This window comes from Hevea brasiliensis, chromosome 12 (genome assembly GCF_030052815.1).
Source record: "Hevea brasiliensis isolate MT/VB/25A 57/8 chromosome 12, ASM3005281v1, whole genome shotgun sequence".
In the NCBI taxonomy this organism is placed as follows: Eukaryota; Viridiplantae; Streptophyta; class Magnoliopsida; order Malpighiales; family Euphorbiaceae; genus Hevea; species Hevea brasiliensis.
In genome coordinates, this window is record NC_079504.1 from 523,503 (window position 1) to 542,000 (window position 18,498).

An 18,498-nucleotide genomic window follows, 5' to 3' on the forward strand; every position below is an offset into this window, starting at 1 on the left:
AATCTTAATTGTTAAAAATTAAATTTTAATAAAAAATAAAATTTTAAATTTTATTATAAAAAATAAAAAAATTAAATAATAATTCATGTAAAAAAATATTTGCAAAAATAATATATAATAAATTTTTTAAAAATAATATCTCGTGGAAATTTTTTAATGTGTGTATATATATATATATATATATATATATATATATATATAGAGAGAGGCAGAGGTGGTTTATGCACATATATAAATAAAAAGGATAAAATTAGGAGAAAAAGCAAGAAAGATGTCTAGTGAGCTGATAGTTAAAACTTGTGAGGAGAAGTACCCTTCATCACGTTAAAAGGACAACTCAATAGGAGAGAAAATGAAGGAAGGGAACAGAGACATAGAGAGAGAAAGGACAGTTGAAAACGCGCAAATGGAAAGAAAAAGAAAGCTGCATCACTCAGTAGATCTCTATCTTTCTCCTCTCACACCCACACGGGCGCTAAGTCAGTGTGGAAAAACTAAATTAATAAAATAAAGTATAATAAATAAGAGCGATTTCTCTTTCTCCCTCTTTCTGTTCGCCTCTTATGGTTTCTTTCTGAGACGGAGTTAAGTGGAGGGGGCCGGCGACTCACTTAACTCGGGCGAGTTATGGGTTGTTGCCAATCTTCCTTCTTGAGAGTATCCGTCTCCCAAGAAAATGCCTCTAACGACAACAACTATCTTCATCAGTCGCAGAATCACCACCCTTCTCACCCGGCCAACGGTATCGACCCTGCCTCCGCTGCTTCCGGAGGTTTTTGTGGTTTCACCGAGTTTTCCCTCGCTGACCTAAAAGCTGCCACCAATAGCTTTAGCCCCGAGTTCATCGTTTCAGAAAGCGGTGAGAAGGCTCCCAATGTCGTCTATAAAGGCCGTCTACAGAACCAAGATAATCGCACTTGGATCGCTGTCAAGAAATTCACGAAGCTTGCCTGGCCCGATCCCCAACAATTCGCTGTAATTACAGATTTTGGATTTTTTTTATTAAATTTTTTTAAATCAATTTCTAGGTCTTTCTTTCAGAACTTTTTTTTTTTTTTTATTGATGTTCTTCTCCTGAATAATTTCTTCAAGGTTGAGGCGTTGGGTGTTGGGAAATTTAAACACAAGAGGCTAGCTAATTTGATAGGGTACTGCTGTGATGGGGACGAGAGGTTACTGGTGGCGGAATACATGCCCAATGATACCCTTGCGAAACATCTATTTCACTGTATGTCTCGCATTCTAGGGATTCTAAGTCTAATTTCTATTCATCTTTCATTTCTATGCAGCTTTCTTGACTCAGTTTTAAAGGGTACTGTGTTACTTGAAAAATTAACCTAAATTAGAGTTGAAGATTCTTATTAGCTACTTCAATTTACTTACATAAGGAGGTAAATAGAACAATTTTAGAAAGTATGTTTAATATTATTAGATGCGTTTGAGCTGCAGCTTACGAGGGAGAATCTTCAAGGGTATAATGATGTCTGCTGCTATGTTGTTGTATTTCTCATGTTCAATTGAATAATTATTTGAAAGTTGTCAGCAAATTTGTTTACTATTTCATTTCCATTTTCTGATCTTGTGTCTCCGATTATGATTTCATTTCACTTCCTTGACAGGGGAGAATCAAACCATTGAGTGGGCCCTGCGATTAAGAGTTGCTTTGTACATTGCTGAAGCTTTAGATTATTGTAGTTCTGGAGGTTGTCCACTGTACCACGATTTAAATGCTTATAGGGTTCTTTTTGACGAGGTAGTGCAACTTATCTCTTTTTCTTGACCTCTAAGATTCATTTTGCCTAGTCTATATAAAAGTTGGTAATTCAGTGACCGAAGTTTTTCATTCTGTTTTTTATTAGTTGAAAATATCTGGTTTTGTTAAGCTATTTTCATCTGGAGGATCTGTTAGTTTCTATAAGAGCAAAGTGGTAACTTAGTGGACGGTTTTGGCAGAATGGAGACCCTCGGCTTTCATGTTTTGGCTTGATGAAAAATAGTAGGGATGGAAAAAGTTACAGCACAAATCTTGCTTATACACCCCCCGAATATCTAAGAAATGGTATTTCTTTTATTTTATTACAGATCTTATTGACATGTGTGGATTCCCCTTTCATTGAATGGTCTTCCAATGTCATGGAGCTTGGTATTTATGTTTAGGGTCAGCAGTGTGGTTATATGTACTTTGGCTTGAAAGAATCATACTACTTTAAATGCTGGTGAGGAGTGCTTTCATGCAGATTGAAAGATCTAGTAGTTAACAATGTCTGAATAGGGGATTTAGCATCTGAGCTATTAAATTCATAATATCATAAAGATATAGTTTAATGAAAATATTGTGCATTCAAATTTCTGAATTCCAATTGTAATACTAGCGATTAAGATGAGGAAGTACTTAACATTATAATGGTTATGTGCTATGTCTAATTGACACCTCCAATCTTTTGTCTTATTCATTCAGTGACCCATATAATAAAAATGCTAGGATTATGGAATTCATGTATTTGAGGCATTGTGTTTTGTGTTGATAAAGGATCATCTTTTTGATGTTGAAATTTTAAGTTGTTGACCAAAACTATGGGATAGATATATTGAGCTAAAGTTGCATTTGATGAGATAACAAAGAATGAAAATTATGAGCTAAGATAGTGTTTTGTACTCAGCTAGATATTAAATATCTTGTCATATACCATTTATTGGTTTTGTTTCTCAAGATATAGCTTCGTAATTGATTTATATTCAGAATAATTCCCATTTTCACTGCTGTATATTCTTGACATGTTTGTTTGATTGACTACTATTTGACTTGTATATTTTGCAATGTTACTAAATTATGTCTGTTGTAGGAAGAGTCACTCCTGAAAGTGTTATCTTCAGCTTTGGGACTGTCCTCTTGGATCTTCTCAGTGGAAAGCACATCCCTCCTAGTCATGTAAGTATTTCAAATCCCAACTCTGGTCAGTAATAAACTGTAAAAGACAGGTGAACTCGTAGATACTATTCAGTGGTTCAACCAAATGGACTTTTCCTTATGAGCAGCGCTAATGGAAATGTCATATGATGGTTCTTCTTACTGCAAAGCTTTATGCATGTCTAATTAAGTGGCTGGCTGCTGGCCTATTCAAATAGTGCTGAATGTTTTGTCCCGACTTTTCTTTAACCTATTCTTGGAGTTTGTGATTTGTGGTTTTTTCCAAAATTTTGAAAATAAAGGTTGATTTTATCTTTTCTGTATGAGAATAGTTCTTTCCACACAGTTGAAAACCAGCCATTCCATGCATGACAATGGTGATTTCCTTTCTATATGTAATTCCTTTTACCTATATAGTACCCTGAATTTTTATTTTTCTCCCTAATGTGTGTAGCCTTTTCATTTTTAGAATTTAATTTACATGTTATACAAAATGAGGAATATAAAACTGAATTTTGACCTAAGGAGCATGGATTACTCAAGAACTCAATTCTGTTATTAGGAAAAAAAATGTGGGGCTCACTATCAAGGACCAATGAAGTCCTGTATGTGACTTTCATTCCCCTGTAAATAAGGGTAATACAGGAAACTAAATTGATTTAATTCATTTTTCATTCATTATGAACAGTAAAATTTAATTGAATATTCTCTCTTTAAAATTTAGTCAAAATATGAAAGTTAATTTTGAAATCAATTGAAGCTGAATTCTCCCTATGAATTTCAGTCTGCTATATGATTTGTTACAAATGGGTATTATGTCTTGGAACTTAATTTGCATGTTTTCCTCCCTATTAAAAGAGACGGCTTAGTCTCATTTATTTGATTCATTAAATTGTAAATTGGGTTGTAAAAATTGCCAAACTATTGTTTGTTCTATTTAGTTTGTTGTCCTAACGCTGAATTAAGCCCTTCAACTATAATCCAAAGATAAGTTCCCCCCTTGTACTTTAATTTCGTGAATTAAACCCTTTTATTATTCAAAATTGGGCAATTTACTCTAATCAGAAATGGTGTTAGAGCATGTATTACACATGCCATAAATTGCAAGTTTTTATCAGTGTTGATTATTAAATTTACAAAATTATCCTTTTTTTCTTTCTTTATCTTTTCTTTTAACAAGGTCAAAATTGACATCAACTATTTCTACAAAATCTTTCTGTATTTGCTCACAATTTCAAGAATCCAGATACTTCACTTATCAAAAATACATTATTTTTTCATTACTTTCCCATGACAAAGAAAATATATTTTCCTGCACAACAAGTGCCAAAGTTGCTATAAATACTACAAAATCCCAACCATTTAAAATTTGAGAGGAATGCAGGTTAGATCTTACTAGGGAAACCAATTTTGAAGATTTTGGATTGCTAAATGATCCTCTGGTTTGGGTTCAAATCATCAAATGGGCAGTTGGGTGCCAAAATTTGGGTAATGGCGTTTTGACTTTGTTGATTTATTCCATTTTGATTCTGGGTTTTATATTTCTATCGGTAAACACGTGAATTGTTTTTTAATTGATCTTTCTAAATTTTTATGAATTTTTTTTTCATTTAAAATTTTCAGAAAATCCCAAATTTGCATGCATCCCTAACATGCCAATGATCTCAGCACTCATAGTTGAGACTCTTTCTTATGATATGCTTTGGTAGAGAAAATTTTGAATTGTGAAGTTTTTCTTCGCTAAATTTATTTCTGCCTTTATGTGCTTGTGATTGGTAAGTGCTGAGATTGGCTTTTAGTATTTTGGCTCGCAATCTTCTTGTCCTTCTAGTACGTTGATTCACTTGTTCTCAGATTTGGTTCGCATGAATTTAACGCCAAGATAGCAGTGGTTTTTATCACGTGATTCACATGCTTTCGTCAGGACTAAATTTTATAATTTCAGGTAATAAGAGGCTTGATTGATGAAAATCAAAATACCAAGGGGAAATTATCTTTAGGTTAAAGTCGGAGACTCAATTGAGTATCAGGCCTAATTCATTAAATCATTTGCTTTTTTATAGATATTTTTCCTGTAATGATATCAAATGATATCTGGCTGATAGCTTTAATTTGCCATTGGAGCACTTTGGTTTGTCTGGATTAGGTAGGGACTTTATAGGATTTAAATGGGGCTTGCCGGTATACTTTGTTTTCCCAACTAGGTAGCGGATGTGAGAATGATGTTACTTAATTAGATATATACCAACAAATTTTCTGGATGATAGCTGACTAGAAGGGTAAGAAGTCATCTGATTTCACACACGTGATATTCCAGTGGTCTTATGTGATCTTCATTACATTTTACCCTTTGCTTTTTGATGTTATAAGACTAATTGTTAATGCTTGACAGAATGGCAGAATGGGTAAATTAGCAGCTAATGATGGTTTCTGATAAAAATAAATCACACTAATTTTTCGTATTTGAAATAGTTGTATCCTCGCATAATGAATGTTATTGGTCATAGCCATATGCCGACTCTGATATAGTGGCTGTTTATTGGAAATATGATTTTTACCAATTTTTATAGCATTTTTATTTTTCTTGCAGGCCCTTGATATGATACGGGGAAAAAACATCCTTCTCTTAATGGATTCACATTTGGAGGGAAACTTTTCAACTGAAGAAGCAACTGTGGTCTTTGATCTAGCTTCAGAATGTTTACAGTATGAACCTAGAGAGAGGCCAAATACAAAGGATCTTGTTGCTACCCTTGCACCGCTGCAAAATAAACCTGATGTAAGTATTTTGCCTTTGGTTCACATATGATTATCTTGTAGTGCAAATTTGGTGTTAAAATGAGGTGGAGATACAATTTAAAATTCTTGACCTGCTAGATTGCATCACTGCATATCTAATTCAGATCTGAACATTAATAAAGTAATTACTCTGTGCAGTCAGTTTATATTTAGCCAGACTTAATTGCTTGGGTGGATGGTTGGGTTTCAGAATTCAGATTGGTGTATAGAAATTTAATAAGTTAAAAGTAGGGGGGAAAAAGAAAGGGAGAGAGAGGGCTTTTGATTAATCACTTGGGAAGTGGTGATTGACAATAAATAAACCACTTTCAAACTAATCAATTAAAAATCATTTTGGTCTGTTATCACTTAAAATCATTCATGCAACTTCATCATGTTAAATAGCAATTTTCCTTGTCTTCCTATGATTCATTCAATTTGTGGATAATTAATCTTTTACTTTTTCAGGTTCCATCTTATGTGATGCTTGGAATACCAAAGCATGAGGAAGCATCACCTACTCCACAACACCCTCTTTCTCCAATGGGTGATGCCTGTTCACGGATGGATCTCACAGCTATACATCAGATTTTGGTAATGACACACTACAAGGATGATGAAGGAACTAATGAGGTAATTGAATTGTATAAATGCATTGTTCCTAATGCCTATTTCTATTCCTGTGCCCAAAAATTTATTTATGGATGTGCAGTTATCCTTCCAAGAGTGGACCCAACAGATGAAAGATATGTTGGAGGCCAGAAAGCGTGGAGATGTAGCATTTCGCGACAAAGACTTTAAAACAGCTATAGAATGTTATTCTCAGGTGCGTATTTTTCTTGTTTGGATGCAAAAATGACATCATCATACAAGAAATGAAAAAGTATATATATATATATATATATATATATATATATATATATATATATTTATTTTCTTGTGGGGATGTAATAGATAGGATACTTAGTTGTTGACATTCATCACTTTGTGCTCTCTGCTTTATAATTCCTGTGAATTTAACAGGCAAAGATGTAATAAAGCTGGCTGTATGATTGGTTTAGGCCTTAGGGTTGACCTTGCTGAAAAATAAAGTTGTCAAGTTGCAATTCTGAGATCACAACCAGGAATTTTATTACCTCATGTACGAGTCCTTATAATCTTCCTGTGGTTGGTGCTGGACAATTAACTCACCTTAAGACAGTCCTGGACCTCCTGGTTGTAAAATGACAGTTTGTTGGTAATATGGTAAATTAATTTGATTTTTCAAAGGACGTGCTTTATTTGACTTGACATCATTCCTGTTGATGCAGTTTATAGATGTGGGAACCATGATTTCTCCAACTGTTTATGCACGGCGAAGTCTATGTCATCTTCTATGTGATCAACCAGATGCTGCCCTCCGAGATGCAATGCAAGCACAATGTGTATACCCTGAATGGTCTACAGCGTTTTACATGCAAGCTGTGGCCCTTGCCAAGCTGGACATGCACAACGATGCAGCTGACATGTTGAATGAGGCTGCTATGCTGGAAGAAAAAAGGCAACGCGGAGGCAAAGGATCTTGAGAGGGGACTTCTGTAAATATTCTTTTGTATTTGCATGTGGTCGATTGTTGTGATATTATTGTAACAAAAATGTGGGGTTAGTGTCATGTGCATTGGAAATCTGGTTTCCATCCAATATGTCATATAGTGGGAGAGGGAGAGGGAGAGGGGCGGTTCTTTATTAGCTGTTGTCTTCTTTTTCTTTTTTTTTAAACCCCCTCTTAAATTGGATGAAAAAATTGATTTCACATGGCTTGTAGAGAAAACATTACTTCCAATTTGAGGAAAGCAAGGATCGTGCTGGGCTGCTCAGGCCCCAAAACCCTTTGATTAGGCTCTCAATCCGGATCTAACAAAGAAAAAAAAAATTCTGTTGGGCTGCAAGGAGGGTCAGGCAAGAAAAGCACTTTACAGGGCTTGCTCGATGGACAATAAAAGGTCACGGGCACGCCCCATTGTGTATTTAAGTGGGCTGCGTGAGGCCCAAATATTCTAGATAGGTTCCATTCAAGATTGCATCGGAGGCCCAAAAGCATATAAAGTGGTCCATTGAAGACCACTAATCGTCTTATTGGGCTTCCAAAATGGACCACAGAACAGCCAACTCATTTTATTGGGCCTTTGAATTAAGCTTTTTGTATACCAATAGCTTGATGTGGGCCGTTCATGGCCCAATAATTCTTTCCTTAAGCTTTTAAAGTGGACCAATGGAGCCCAAAATGCCTTCGTGGGTCTTCGTAATGGGCCTCGTGAGGACCATTGGGCTCTAAAGTGAGCCATGCAAGGCCCAATAATCTTTTTATTGAGCTATCAAAACGGACCACAGGCTGAAAATGCAACTGTACTTTTCCTGAGGGCCATTAGAGGCCCAAAACACATTTTATTCCGCCGCAAAGTGGACCACGTGAGGCCCAATAATTCTTCACCGTGCTTTCAAAATGGGCCACGAAAGGACCAAAACACATTCTACCGAGTTTTGAAGAGGGCCAGGTAAAGCCCAGAACCCATTTCGTTCGCTTTGAGTCAATCGAGGCCGAAAAGTTACTGGGTATTGAAATGGTTCTATAAGGCCCAAAATGCATTCCATTGGGCTTTCCATTGACACACGTGAAGCCTAAATTACGCATTCCATTTTTTTTAAAAATCTGTCTACCCACCTGTTTTTTCGATTAGGCGACAATAAGACTAGGCATTCCGTTTGCTTTCGTACCGGCGGTTCTAGAACTGGCCAGTGAGGGCAATTCCAGTTTGGACTTGAACTTCATTTTCTTTAAACATTAAAAAGAATCAAAGGCAGCTACATATAATAGTTTTATGATTAGCATCACCTTGAAACATCAATTAGAATTCTTTTGTAGTTTAACATTTTTTAAATTTCATTTAAATGATCTGCTATGAGAACATTACAAATGTGTATGGACGAGAAGTGAGAAGGAATTCGTATTTTCAGAACATTCAAATCACATAGAAAGCGACAAGTCCAGATGGTCTAATCACATTATTCAAAAAGCCAATAATAGATCTTGTTCCCTCTGTTCTCTCAACACAGACGCTAAAAATTTAGTAGTAGCATTAATAAGAAACTTGCAAATTAGCCAGGTAATGCTACAGGCAACAGAAATATTAAATATAAAAAGAGTGAGTAAGTTAATTATTACACAACATTTAATAAATTTAACCATGAAGAACACATGTAATCGAAAAGAACTTCAAAATTCACAGAGTTTTAATCTTTCACCTTTTCATCTTTGCCACTATAAAAATTCAAAATGAAGTCGAGCATAAAATGGGGGGAAAAATTCACTGATAAACTTGCGAAAATATCACAGATGAAATTAAAAGACAAAAATATTGCTACGTAAATGTTCTATAGTCATAAGTAAATAACCAGCTAAAAATAATTAACATTGGGGGCTAGAGAGAGGGGAAATTAAGTTTAAATATTCTTCAATCTACCAAGTCGTTCTCGACCGCAGAAGCTTCCCAAGTCAACATTATCCAGAAATTATATTAGACTAAAATATTAAATAATCTAAAAATAGATATCAACCCCAATAGCATGTTGCATTTCTCTTACTCTCTTAAAGAACCTATCCAATGAGAGTAACAATTAAAACCCTAAAAAATAGTAAAAAAAAAGCCCACCCAAATTCAAAGAGACCACTGTAAGCACATAAAATTCAATTGCTCAAACAAATGCCAAAATCGTAAATTTTCAATAATTTGATCAACTTTCAGCAAGGATACAACTGATAAAAATACAATTAAAGATGGAGCTTCTTGTTGATTTTTTTTTTTTCCTTTTTTTTTGGGCTGAAATTATATCATGTACAGTAAGAAGTCGAGGGGATAGGAAGAGATTTTTGTTCCCCCCATACAAATAGATAAGTTGTGAAAAGGCAAAATACATATCAATCATATAATTAGGCATCATAGTTAAACCAAATGCAAAAAGTTTTTGGAAATAACAAAATTTGATGAAGGAAAATGATATTCACAATAACATGGAGAACCAATTAAATATGCCCAATAAAAACAAATAATGCAAATTCATCACTTAAAAACAACACAAATTTTTTTGTTCATAAAAATAATTGAATCATATCAAGTTTTTTTACTCTTTTTTTTTTTTGAAAAAGAAGGCTTTAGGGTTTAGCATTGAAAAAAAAATTAGAGTATTTGACAATCGCAGGAATAGATAAATGAAATAAAAGTACGATAACTAATTTTGTTATTGCCAGTTATTTTGGAACTATTCTCCTGGAAGTTTCATGTCCTCCTGAAGATTAAAAAAAAAAAAAAAAATTGGAAAACAAAATAGAAGACAAACAAGAAAAAGCAAGAATTCGCCTGAATAGGCACCATAAAGTAATTCCATAAGCTAATTCACCTATTTTTATATTTATTTCAAGTCTCAACTAGTATTTGCCTAACTCTTATTAATTGAAATATCCCAAACATACCCATTTAATAATGAATGAAATAAGAAAATCATTTGGATCCAATTATTCAAAAAATTACTTTACGCAGACCAACCACAGAATGATAAAATGCCAAACTATGCTTGTAAACCCAAAAAAAAAAAAAAAATCAGAAAATAACAAAATAAAATAAGGGAGGGTAGAAAACTCACTATGTTTTAGCGGAATCCAAATCAAAGAGCTACAAAGCAGAAGTTCAAACCAGAAGAACAAGCATTTAATTTAAGCTTAAAAATTAAAAAGCAAATAGAGGCAATCAGGGTCATAACTGAGACTAAAGCTTTTGTTTGTTTTTATAGTCATTATAAAAAATAACTGAGACACAAAGAGCGAGACAAGGGTAGAAAGAAAAAAAAAGTGAGCGAGTAAAAAGAAATCAAAATTCACTGAGTAGAGGTGAGTCGCACATAATACATTGGTTTCTGTATTTTATTTTTTACTAACAGATTGAGCGATCTGCTTGCTTTATCTAAAATTAACACGCAACAGCCATATACCAGTTCAGTTGAACAATTTAAGAGATGCCAAACTTGAACACTTAACTGTTTACAAAGCAAATCTGTATCCTAATCACAGAACCTGAAGATTATAATTTATTTTTATTAGTAGATTGGGTGACCTCACTTTCTAAAATTAATCACGCAACGAAGCCATATACGATATATCAGTTCAGTTGAGCCATTAAACATAGGAAAATAATTAACACACAAATTAAAAACCAGCAAAACCCATAACAAGAAAAACAAATGTTACACAAAAATATAAAATCAATTTTAAATCAGAAATGAATAAAGAAATACCAGAGATTGATCAGAAACAGTTGTAGTGGACATTCATATCAGAGAGGAGAAAAACGATTCTTCTTCTTAGTATCCTTAATCAGAGAATCAAAGACAGAAACAAAGTAAAGAGAATGTAGGTGAAGCTCTCCATTAGGTTTCTGACGAGATTCTGCGACAAGTGTGAAAACATTGAATCAGAATCTCGTAAGAACCCTAAATGAAGAGCTTGAGGGAGATGGGAACTCCAAAGACCAGGCATTGAAGCGATAGGTGAAGCTGGAGTAGCGGCTGTTATGTGGTGTTCGGGGCTAGGGTGTCAGAGGTAAGGAAAAAGGAGACAAAAAGAGGAACCTGAAGACAGAGCAAGTGGCGTATCGTTGAAGAAAGAAACGTCTATTTTTTTTTTTTTTAGAAGAAATGTCGAGTATTTACTAATTAGGGTTACAGAGATGAGAAACATGATTGGGATAAATATCTTTATACACCTTGATCCGACGGTTAGGAATTACGATTCTAAACTTTAAATGGAAGGCTGAGATTTGTTTTTTTTTTGTTTTTTTTCAACTGATACCGAGATTTGAGACAAATATGGAAAAAAAGGAGAAAAAAAAAGAAGAAGAGACCTATAAATTTCGACACTATAAGGCGCCTAATTTGATGAGGCAGGCAGATTGACTAGATTATTTTGGAGGTCCATGTAATTAATGGAGAATTTTTTTTATTATTCTTTACTTCTCCACTTTTCAAGTCAAAATTTTTACAGATTAGTTGTATAATTATTATTTTATTTTGTAAAGATTTTAAAATTTCTATATATTATTTTATAAATTGTCTAAATTAATATTTTATTTTACAAAATAACTGTTAATAAAAATTAAATTAATGTAAAATAATAACATTTTAAAAAATAAATATAATATTTTTCATAAAATAATATAATAAAATATTTATTGTTTATATTTTTATAATTGAATGTAATAATTTAATATAATAAATAGTATTGTTTATATTTTTATAATTGAATGTAATAATTTAACTCATTATTAATAATTTAAAAATATTTATTTTATTATATTATTTTATAAAAAAATATAATTATAACTCCATAGATGAGATATGATGAAAAGGCTCCTTCTTCCTTAATCAATAGTCTCGAGTTTAAGTTCTAAATAAAAAATATTTTTAAAATTTGAAAGGAAGCATCCAAAAAATTTCAGATACTAAATGATTTCTAAAAAATAAATATAATTATATAAAATTTGTGTGAAAGCTATATATTTTTTATTTATTGAAATTATAATTTTTAAAATAAAATAATTTTACTTTAAATAAAATAATCATGGTCAATGCCTATCTAATCTGTTGCAGTAGAGTATATGGTAAAGGGCTGAGGGCGCTAGTCCCTTTTGGTATGCTTTGTGTGCAAAAATGGAAGGAGGGATGGCAACAGTTTTTGAATTCGACCATAGGGTGGGCATTTGATTTAAAATAAATTGAATTAAATTGAATTAAATTAAATTATTAAAAATAAATTAATATATTTTAGAATTGAATTAAATTAAAATAAATGAAAAATTAAATCGAATCGAATTGCTCTATTTCAATTTGGTTCAGTTCAAATCGATCGGTTTTAAATTTTACTTATTTTTTAATTTAAATTTGATTTTTAAGTTATTTAGTTTGATTTTAACCTTAGTTTGAACCTAATATCCATTAATTAATGAAATTAAACAATATATATATATATATATAAAATTCATAAATTCTACATAAAAATAAATTAATTTAAAAATAAAAAATATTATTATGTTCGGTTCAAACCGAATTTGTTCTCTAAAATTGAACTGAACCGAACCGAAATAACATAAATTTTTGAAATATAAACCAAATTGAACTGAATTGAATTATATTAAAAATTAAACAGAATTAAGGTGGTTCGGTTCGATTTTTCAGTTTAAACTGAATAGTGCTCACCCCTATTCGACCTGAATTGTCTTTAACCAAATCAATTTTTTTTGACCCCGTTCTGATCTCGATTTATGTGGAACGGAGATAAAAAGATCTTCTTAACGCCTTGAAATCCCATAACTCGTTTCGTATAGTGACATATTATTATATTTATTAAAAATTATTTTATTTTTATATATTTAAATATTATAATTTTAACAAAATATATAAATATATTATTAAAATAATTTATAAAACATACATTTCTAATTATATTTTATTTTTTAATAAATAAACTTATGTTATATATTAATAAATTAAAATGAAAAAAGTAAAAAAAAAAAAAAAATTCTTACTGCATCCCGACGAGAAATAACCCGCCCCATCCTCAAACTCGAGTAAGACGAAAATCGAAAGATCGATTCTTGCCCCGACCCGTCCTGTTGCCATTCCCAAATGGATGAGAAAAAAATGATCTTCTTAGTTTAATCATATGATAAGAAACCAATAGCTTATACGATCAAGATTTTGATAATTAATATATTCACATAATTAATATTTTATGATATTTTAGAATTAAAATGTATTTTTTAATTGCATAATTAGATTATTCAATAGAATTTTTTATTTAAATAATTATATTTAAAAATGAAATTCCTTGGTATAGGTTTTTGGCAAAATGTTGATCCTCCACTAACATGGGAAGTCTTAGCCTGATAAGAAGACCAAAAATTCATAAGTTTTGTATTAGAATCTTGCCTATACATATGCCTCCTTGAGCCCTAGCATTTCTTGGGTCAACAAGTAACTAACTAGTTAGGCTATGTGTTTGATGGTGCGAAGGATATAATACAACAACGTATGGATGCCTAGAAGTGAAATTAGGCGACATATAATTCTGCTTTTCCATCAATGAAGAGACTCATGAACTCTTCTCCATCAACAGTTTCTTTCTCTATAAGCAGCTGAGCAAGCTTGTGAAGAATGTCAATGTGAGTTGTGATGACATGCTTGGCCCTTGAATATGCCTTCTCCACCAGTTCCCTTACCTCTGCATCCACTACATCTGCAGTGGCCATAGAGTAGTCCTTTTGGGATGACATCTGATCAAATACATACAAGTTAGGTCTTAATTACTTCACAGATAATGTAGAATTGAAGATATAAGCAAGGGCTAGTGAATTGAAAAGGCAACTGCCGTGATCCAAACACAATTCCTACCTGTTGACCCAAGAAAGGATTTCCACCAGGTCCACCAATGGCAACTTGTCCAATCTTTTTGCTGAAACCAAATCTCTCAACCATCTGCCTTGCAACCCGTGAAACTTGCATGAAGTCATTTGAAGCTCCTGTTGTCACATTTTCCTGACCAAAGATCACCTCCTCAGCAACCCTGCATTTGGACAGCTCAAGCAAGAAAGCCCGTTAAATTACAGGCAAATACCAAAAGAGAATTTGACAAGGTTTTGTGAACTCTTCAAGAAAAACTTCAACTTGGATATCAGTAAATATACAAATAAGCCCTGCAATGTTTTCCTAGGCATTAGACAAGATAGGTTTCCGTAACCAACCTTCCACCTAATGCAACAGCCATCTGATTCTCCAAGTAGCTTCTGCTGTACAATCCAGACTCAAGCCTCTCCTCACTAGGAGCAAAAAATGTAAGACCACCAGCTTGACCACGAGGAATGATGGATATCTTGGCTACAGGATCATATTCAGGCATCAGTGCACCAACCAAAGCATGCCCAGCCTCTGCAGATCGGAGAGCAACAAACACAATTAGCTTCTTGAAAATATATAAAATAGCAAGCAACTGAAGGAAAACAAAACATTCATATTTGTATACCATGATAGGCAACTAATTTTTTCTTCTCGTCTGAGACAACAGCATTTTTCTTCTCTGGCCCAGCAATGATCCTCTCTAGAGCATCAGATATCTCATCTTTGCTTATTTCTTTAAGGTCACGCCTAGCTGCGAGTATGGCAGCTTCATTCATCAGATTCTGCAAATCAGCTCCAGTGAATCCTGGGGTTCTCCGGGCAATCTTTTCAAAGTCCACATCTTTTGCAAGAGCCTTTCCTCTAGAGTGAACCTGTCATTTACAAATGTTACAAGTTGAACAAGCAAAGGTCAAATAAAAGCAAGATTTCTAAAACACATCCAACTCTATTAATTCAAAACATAAAGCAGTTTTCTCCAAAAACAGACGTGTCAAATGCAGCCTTTTAACTGCTAATTATCAGGGGCCAAGCACAAAATCAGATCAAACATGATGAATATTGACATGCAGCAGCCGGCAGGGGTTATAGAAATATGAGGATAAGCTATCTACTCTGTACCTTACAAACTGTGACCACAGTAACATGATGGGGGTGTAAAATCACATTGAGACACAAACATTAACTTGAACGATACAATTCTGCTTATAACTCCTCTCGTTTTCCTTTCTAAGGCGGCAGACTCATTAGTCATTACCTTCTATACTAGCATTTGATAATTTAGTTGCGTCAATTAATCCAACTTGGTACTTTCATCGAACAGAAACAAATAAAGAAAATGAAAGAAAATGAAGAAAGGGTTGTAAAGAGGTGCAAACCTGAAGTATCTTCACTCTACCAGCAACATCAGGCCTGTCCACGGTAACCTGTCTATCAAACCTCCCAGGTCTTAACAAAGCCGAATCAAGAACATCAGGTCTATTAGTGGCAGCTAACACTATAACACCCGAATTGCCCGAAAACCCATCCATTTCAGTCAACAACTGATTAATTGTTTGCTCTCTCTCATCATTTCCACCTCCAAGCCCCGCTCCTCTCTGCCTTCCCACGGCATCAATCTCATCAATAAATACAATGCACGGAGCCTTCGCCTTGGCTTTCTCAAACAAATCTCTCACTCTTGATGCCCCAACTCCCACGAACAACTCCACAAACTCCGATGCCGCGCAAGAGAAAAATGGCACTCCTGCCTCTCCAGCAACTGCTCTAGCCAACAGGGTCTTCCCTGTTCCAGGTGGCCCAACTAATAAACACCCTTTGGGAATTTTAGCTCCTAAAGCTGTGTACTTATCTGGGTTCTTCAAGAAATCTACAACCTCTTGAAGTTCCAATTTTGCTTGGTCTGCTCCTGCCACATCCGCAAATGTTACACCAGTCTCCGGCACTTCTTGGAATTTCGATTTCGATCTTCCGAAATCCATGGGCCCGCCTAATCCTCCGGGTCCTCCAGGGCCTCCCTGTGCCCGGCGGAAGAGAAGGAACAATCCTGCGAAAGCGAGGAATGGGAATAAAAGATTTCCAATAAAATTGAAAAGCCCGTTACCGGAATCTCCCTCGGAGACGGAGATATCCACACCATTCATAGCTAGAATGTCGATAAGATCAGGGTCATTAGGAACAATGACGGTAGCTCGGCGGCCATCTACAGCTGTGAGCTGGAGGGCAGAACCATCTTTGCTGAAACGAACTCTCTCGACTTTGCCCTTCTTGACCGCGTTGAGGAACTCGCTGTATCGCCATTGACTGCCTTCAGGGAGGTCAGAGGTGGATTGGGATTGAGGTTTTGGGGCGGTAAGGAGAAGGTTTTGGGAGAAAGGAGAGGTATTTGAAGGGGTGTTGGTGGGTTGGGATTCGATTACAGGTGGTGGCGCGGGTGGAGTAGCGTTGTCTAAGGCCAAGGCTTGTGGTGTTAGCGAAGATAAGAGCAAAGCAGCCAAAGTGGCCTGTGAAGGGATCGATTTCAAAGAATCTGAAAGGGGCTGTTTTCTATTGAGGATAGCTTGAGCAATTTGAGACATTCTTGTAGAGAAGAAGGGGAAAGGAAATGATAACTTAGCGGCTTTAGGAGTTGGGGGAGAAAGAAGGATTTTAGAACCAAAGAAGTTTGAAGAAAGTAAGGGCTTGCTGATTGAAGCCATGGTTGGCTCTTTGTTTCTTCAGTGGTTCCCAAATATTAATATATTATCCCTTGAAATTTTGGGTTGCGGCTCTGGGGCTCCAACGGTCCAACCCTGGAATGTTGGATTGCTGACGTGGAGATAGGAAAGCCACAATGCGGTATTATTTTTGTTGTATGCTACATGAGGGGTGTGAACAGTAACAAGGAAGTGCTGCAAAAGCTTACTTTGATTTGAGAGATAAGTTGGTCTTCACACGCGCCATAAAGTTGATGTTGCTTGGGTTGCTTGGACGTGTACAATGCAGCCTCCAATCATTTAAAATCTCCATTTGAATTTTTATGCTACAAATTGACCATATAAATCAGATCAAGGGGAACCCTTTTTCCCATTTTTTTTTTTTTTAAATTGGAAAATATGCGACTGGGGAAGTTTCTAGAGCTATAGCTAAATTTGAAGCCTCTTGAAAATTAGCTAAGCCTAAGGCCCAAATTTATCCATTTTTCAAGAGCCGACAGAGATTAGCCCAGTGTTAGGTCAGACCAGTATCTGTAAGCCCCTGAACTGCCGTGGCTTGGGCTATGAAGATAAAGCTGAAGAGAAGTGGCCCAAAATCTATAAGCCTTTTTGTAGGCCTGTGGTCGCAATTTCAAGCCCATTGTGTATTCTCCACAGTTTGCACCACTGTTGCGAGCTGAAAGCCTGAAATTTCACAGATTTTGTGATTGCTCCACGCATGTAAGCAACATTTCTGCGCGTGAGGCATTGGACATTGGAATAGCTATATTTCTTAGGATCAAACTCAATTTAATGTGGGCTTTTTTCGTCTTCATATTTCTTAGGACTAAAATCCTATCACCGTCGATGTAGATGCATGAACAACTGGAGAGAAAGTTGGTGCTCTTAATAGGAATGGTGTGCGGGGATTTGCCTGTCGGTAAGTGTCTATGTCTGGGTTCAACTTCTTCCTTTCTTTGCTTTTCCTTGATAAAATCAGCAGCTTATCAAAAAAAATAATAAATAAAAAAGATGTTGCTTATTCATTAAAATTAACATGTTTATTCACCTTCATCTTCAGCCTTGTTGGTGGATCTTGCTTCAACAATGGCTAACAGGCATCAAATCATCACTTGCATCAATTGATTAATAAAAATTTTGATTTCATTAATTCTGAGCTTCACATGGAAACAAAAAAAAATGTTCAAACTTCTTTTTCTTTTTTTTTTTTGGGTTCAAAGCTAGACAAACTAATCCATGGATTGAAAAAACATAAAGGCTGCCAAGTTTCTGCTGGCTTCCACCCACTGGGCATATATCAATAACAGTTGCTTACAGAATACACATGTTAAGTAGGAAAATAAACATTATGTTTAATTGCTTCTTTGTGCCAGGAAGATGAACGCATGTTAACTAGGAAAATCCTACTTGACTTTCCAACTGCCAAATCAAAAGGGCACATAGTTTGACAAATCCGGTGACCTGAATTATGCCCAGCTGGCTTTGACTGCAAAAACACCAAATAGTGGTTCTGCTTCTATTGGCAGCGCCAAAAGAAATATGAACTCGTGTACTAACAAATCTTAATACAAATGGCGTTGGGAATATTGTGAAAGTTGAAGTTGCTAATTACCCCTTGTTTTTTTTTTAAATCAAATATCA

At 34.7% G+C, this 18,498-nt stretch overlaps 2 protein-coding genes and 1 long non-coding RNA gene across 3 annotated transcripts; 1 reads left to right on the forward strand and 2 right to left on the reverse strand.

Annotated features, from left to right (window-relative positions):
* The first annotated feature begins 358 nt into the window (after window positions 1-358).
* On the forward strand, window positions 359-7,366 carry LOC110654373 (serine/threonine-protein kinase BSK1). The gene is made up of 9 exons (XM_058130756.1): window positions 359-975; window positions 1,093-1,228; window positions 1,620-1,753; window positions 1,954-2,059; window positions 2,844-2,929; window positions 5,499-5,687; window positions 6,155-6,319; window positions 6,399-6,512; window positions 6,997-7,366. The coding sequence occupies exons 1-9, from the start codon at window positions 628-630 to the stop codon at window positions 7,249-7,251; spliced, it is 1,533 nt and encodes a 510-aa protein (XP_057986739.1). The 5' UTR covers window positions 359-627; the 3' UTR covers window positions 7,252-7,366.
* A 1,329-nt stretch (window positions 7,367-8,695) lies between these two features.
* On the reverse strand, window positions 8,696-11,542 carry LOC110654374 (uncharacterized). The gene is made up of 2 exons (XR_009141842.1): window positions 11,012-11,542; window positions 8,696-10,392 (listed from the first exon to the last, which is right to left on the reverse strand). It is a non-coding gene; the product is annotated as an uncharacterized LOC110654374 (long non-coding RNA).
* Window positions 11,543-13,654: 2,112 nt separating this feature from the next.
* LOC110654371 (ATP-dependent zinc metalloprotease FTSH, chloroplastic) lies at window positions 13,655-17,056 on the reverse strand. Its single transcript, XM_021810333.2, has 5 exons — window positions 15,541-17,056; window positions 14,790-15,036; window positions 14,512-14,695; window positions 14,162-14,333; window positions 13,655-14,043 (listed from the first exon to the last, which is right to left on the reverse strand). The coding sequence occupies exons 1-5, from the start codon at window positions 16,858-16,860 to the stop codon at window positions 13,822-13,824; spliced, it is 2,145 nt and encodes a 714-aa protein (XP_021666025.2). The 5' UTR covers window positions 16,861-17,056; the 3' UTR covers window positions 13,655-13,821.
* Between the last annotated feature and the right edge of the window lie 1,442 nt (window positions 17,057-18,498).